The 3530-nt window shown below is 42.5% G+C and overlaps 1 protein-coding gene across 1 annotated transcript; it reads right to left on the reverse strand.

Annotated features, from left to right (window-relative positions):
* Positions 1 to 1860: 1860 nt before the first annotated feature.
* On the reverse strand, positions 1861 to 2718 carry LOC126699916 (uncharacterized). The gene has a single exon (XM_050397894.1). It carries the CDS (start codon positions 2716 to 2718, stop codon positions 1861 to 1863), a length of 858 nt encoding a protein of 285 aa, XP_050253851.1.
* Positions 2719 to 3530: the final 812 nt, after the last annotated feature.

A 3530-nucleotide genomic window follows, 5' to 3' on the forward strand; every position in this document is an offset into this window, starting at 1 on the left:
ATACGAGTAGTTGGCGGGAATTTTTGCCTCCATAACCAAGGTATTAGGGAAGAACTTTGCCTTGAACACACGGTAGAACAAAGATGACTTGTCATGGAGCAAGCGCTAAGTTTGTTTGGCTAGGAGTGCTTCATTGAATAGAGACAAGTCTTTAAACCCCAGATCACCCTGTTTCTTGGGCTTACAAAGTTCTGACCACTTCACCTAGTGGATCTTCCTGTTATCGCCCCTTTGCCCCCCAAAAAATCGACAAATCATGCTCTCAAGTTCGTGACAAAGTGAGGCCAGGAGTTTAAAGCATGCCATGGTATAAGTTGGGAGAGATTGTGCCAGCACCTTAATTAGTATTTCTTGGCCCGCCTGACTAAGTAACTTACCCTCCCACCCTTGAATCCTCCTTCACACTTGCTACTTGATGTATGTGAAACTTTCCTCTTACTTCGGCCAACTAAAGAAGGAAGTCCAAGATATTTCTCGTATTGCTGAACAACATTAACACCCAACGTGTTTTGAATTGCTGTTTGAGTGTCTGCAGTGGTGGATTTACTAAAGAAGATAGTGGTTTTAGTACGGTTTATTTGCTGCCCAGAAGCTCACTCATATTTGGCCAACACCTCAAGCAGGCTCTAACATTCTTCTTCTCTAACTCTGCAGAAAATTAGGCTATCATCGGCAAAAAAGAGGTGAGTGATTTTAGGTCCATTCTGGCAAAGAGATACACCCCTAATGTCACCATTGTGGGCTGCCCAACTTATTAAACCATGGAGACCTTCAGTACACATAAGGAAAAAATAAGGGGACAATGGATCTCCTTGGCACAAACCACGTGTTGGAGTGATATGCCCATGGGGCTCCTCATTAATTAACACTGAGTAGGAGGCTGTAGCTATACACATCATCATCAATTGTATCCATCTAGGGTGGAAACCCATCTCTGTCATCACTTTCTCCATGTACTCCCACTCCACCCTATCGTATGCCTTACTCATGTCAAGTTTCAAGGCCGTAAAGCCAGTTTTCCCCTTATTGTGATTCTGCATGTAGTGTAAAGTCTCAAATGCCACCAAGATATTGTCTGAAATCAATCTATTAGACATGAATGCACTCTGATGTTCTGAAATAAGATTAGGCATAATAACGATTGGTTAGAACTTCAGCAAAAATGCAATACAAAACATTTCTTAAGCTAATAGGTCTAAACTCAAAGACATATGTTGGATTTTTTACCTTAGGAATCAATGTAATAAAAGAATGGCAAAGGGCTTGAGGTAGAGAACCCGAATTGAGATAGTGTAAAATAGTGGTTGACACATCAGACCTAAGTAAGGACCAATAACTTTGGTAAAAGAGAGGAGGCATACCATCCGGACCGGCTGGTTTTAGGGGTGCCATCTACTTCAAAGCGATCTCCACTTCCTCAATGGTGAATTCGGCCAAAAGCATATCATTCTTCTCTTCAGTTACAACTTGCAGAGCATTCTCAATGACCTCCTCAAAATTGCTAGGGCTACTCAAGGTAAAGAGATTTTGGTAGAAGTCTACAATGGTGGCATTAACTTGATCTTGCCTTGAGCACCATCCTCCAATAGCATCATGCAGCTTGGTAATATAGTTTCGCCTACGGCGTTGAGAAGCCTTGCTATGGAAAAACTGAGTATTACGATCACCATCACGAAGCCATGCAACTTCGGACCGCTGCCTCCACATTTTGGCTTCCTTACCAAGGAGTTGGTTAACCTCATCCTCCAACAACCTCATACAGCTTGTGTCACCAGACCGAATAGCATGTTGCTTTGCTACTTTCAGTCGTTTACAAGTAGATTCCAATTGCTTCTTGACACTACCAAAGGACTTTTTACTTCACTTAGACAAAGCCGCCCCACATGTCTCAAGCTTCCTTAGCTCATGGGTATCCCATGACTCATTGGAATTTATACTCCACATAGCTTCCACGGTGTCACTACAACCCTTTTCAGTCATCCACATTTGTGCAAAATGGAAGGGTTTTTGAAAACTGCAATTCATATGCTCTGGTGAAATCCATAATGCTTTATGATCTGAAGATGTGACATCTAGGTGGTGCACCTTTGTACCTGCAAACATTGAGAACCACTCATTAGTAGCAACTGCTCGGTCTAGTCTTTCCCATATAGTAAAATTGGGATAGTGTTTGTGCCAAGTGAATGGAAAACCAACAAAATCAAGATCCATAAATCCGCACTCATCAAGTATATTCCTAAAGGCCTGCATTTGATGATAAGGCCGAGATCGCCCACCTTGCTTCTCAGACTGTTGTGTGATTTCATTAAAGTCCCTCACACACAACCAAGGTATAGACCCACAGTTTTTTAGAGCTCGTAGCTTGGACCATGCTTCATGTCTCTTATTGGTGTCCGATTCTCCATAAAACCTAGTGAACCTCCAAGCATTCTCCTTGCCTTTGTTAATGACTGTATCAATATAATTCTTTGAATATTTTTCAACCTCCAAGGGAAATCCTTCCTTCCATAAAATCACCAACCCTCCCGCCTTATTACATCTAGGAACCACAAATAGATTTTTAAATTGAACACATCTTTGAACCTGTTCTAGCCTTGCTTCTGTCCATGTCTTGGCTAAACACACGACAGAGGGATCTTTTGCCCACACAAAATCTACAAGCTGATCTTCTATACATAGGTTCCCAAGCTCACGATAGTTCCATACTAAAAGACTCATTGCTTCTAGCAGGGCTGGAAACCAGCCTCTGCCAATATCTTTTTATTGTCCTCAACAACTTGTGAAACTGCATAACGTTTACTTGGTAACTCAGACTGAACCTCATTTAGAGCACGTTTACTCCCACTGATTGGGCTCAAATTGTGTGTGCGATCAACAATGGCCCTGAATATTCTTTTCCGAGAGGAGATGTGGTTCGGGTGGGGTAGGGAAATCGGCCTGGTTGGAATATTTGAGATAGTAGCAAGGTTGGAATTTGTGATTGGAAGGTCAGAGATTTGTGTGGTCAAGTTTGGGGCGTCATTAACTTCCTGGGATTGAGGGTGAGTAAAGACGGGTTAAGGTTGCATATGGCCAGGTTGGACAGTAGTAAAGGACATGTCATGCATGGGGTTATCAAATTTTATCAAGTCATGGTCAATGGATTCTAATTTCTTGTCAAAGGTTATGTTTGAGGTGTAAAAGAGTCCTAGGTCCGTGTGTAAGTGTGTAGGGCTAGCTGTGTTATTTTCTATATGGAAAGGATCGATGGACATAAAGGCAGAATAAGTATTATTTTGGAAAGAATCAAACTTGAAGGAATCAGAGGGAGAGTTACCATATGTGTCTCGTGTCATGTTGGCAGCCAGTGTGGCTTGCTTAACCCTAGCCGTCGTTGAGTTCCCCGTCTCATCGGACCACTGTTGGCCTAAACGTTCTTCCTTCTTCTTCGAGTAAAATCCCGGCACCTCAACTACAGAGTTACGAGCTCCAAACCATGGTGAAGCTTTTAGCCATGCCCCGTATTCCTTGTCTGCATCAGTAATTGAACC

The sequence above is a fragment of the Quercus robur genome, chromosome 2 (genome assembly GCF_932294415.1).
Source record: "Quercus robur chromosome 2, dhQueRobu3.1, whole genome shotgun sequence".
NCBI classification, from domain to species: Eukaryota; Viridiplantae; Streptophyta; class Magnoliopsida; order Fagales; family Fagaceae; genus Quercus; species Quercus robur.

What these genes read in the sequence shown, in the direction of transcription:
- LOC126699916 (XM_050397894.1), bottom strand. Translation starts at nt 2,718, where the DNA reads ATGAGTCTTTTAGTATGGAACTATCGTGAGCTTGGGAACCTATGTATA.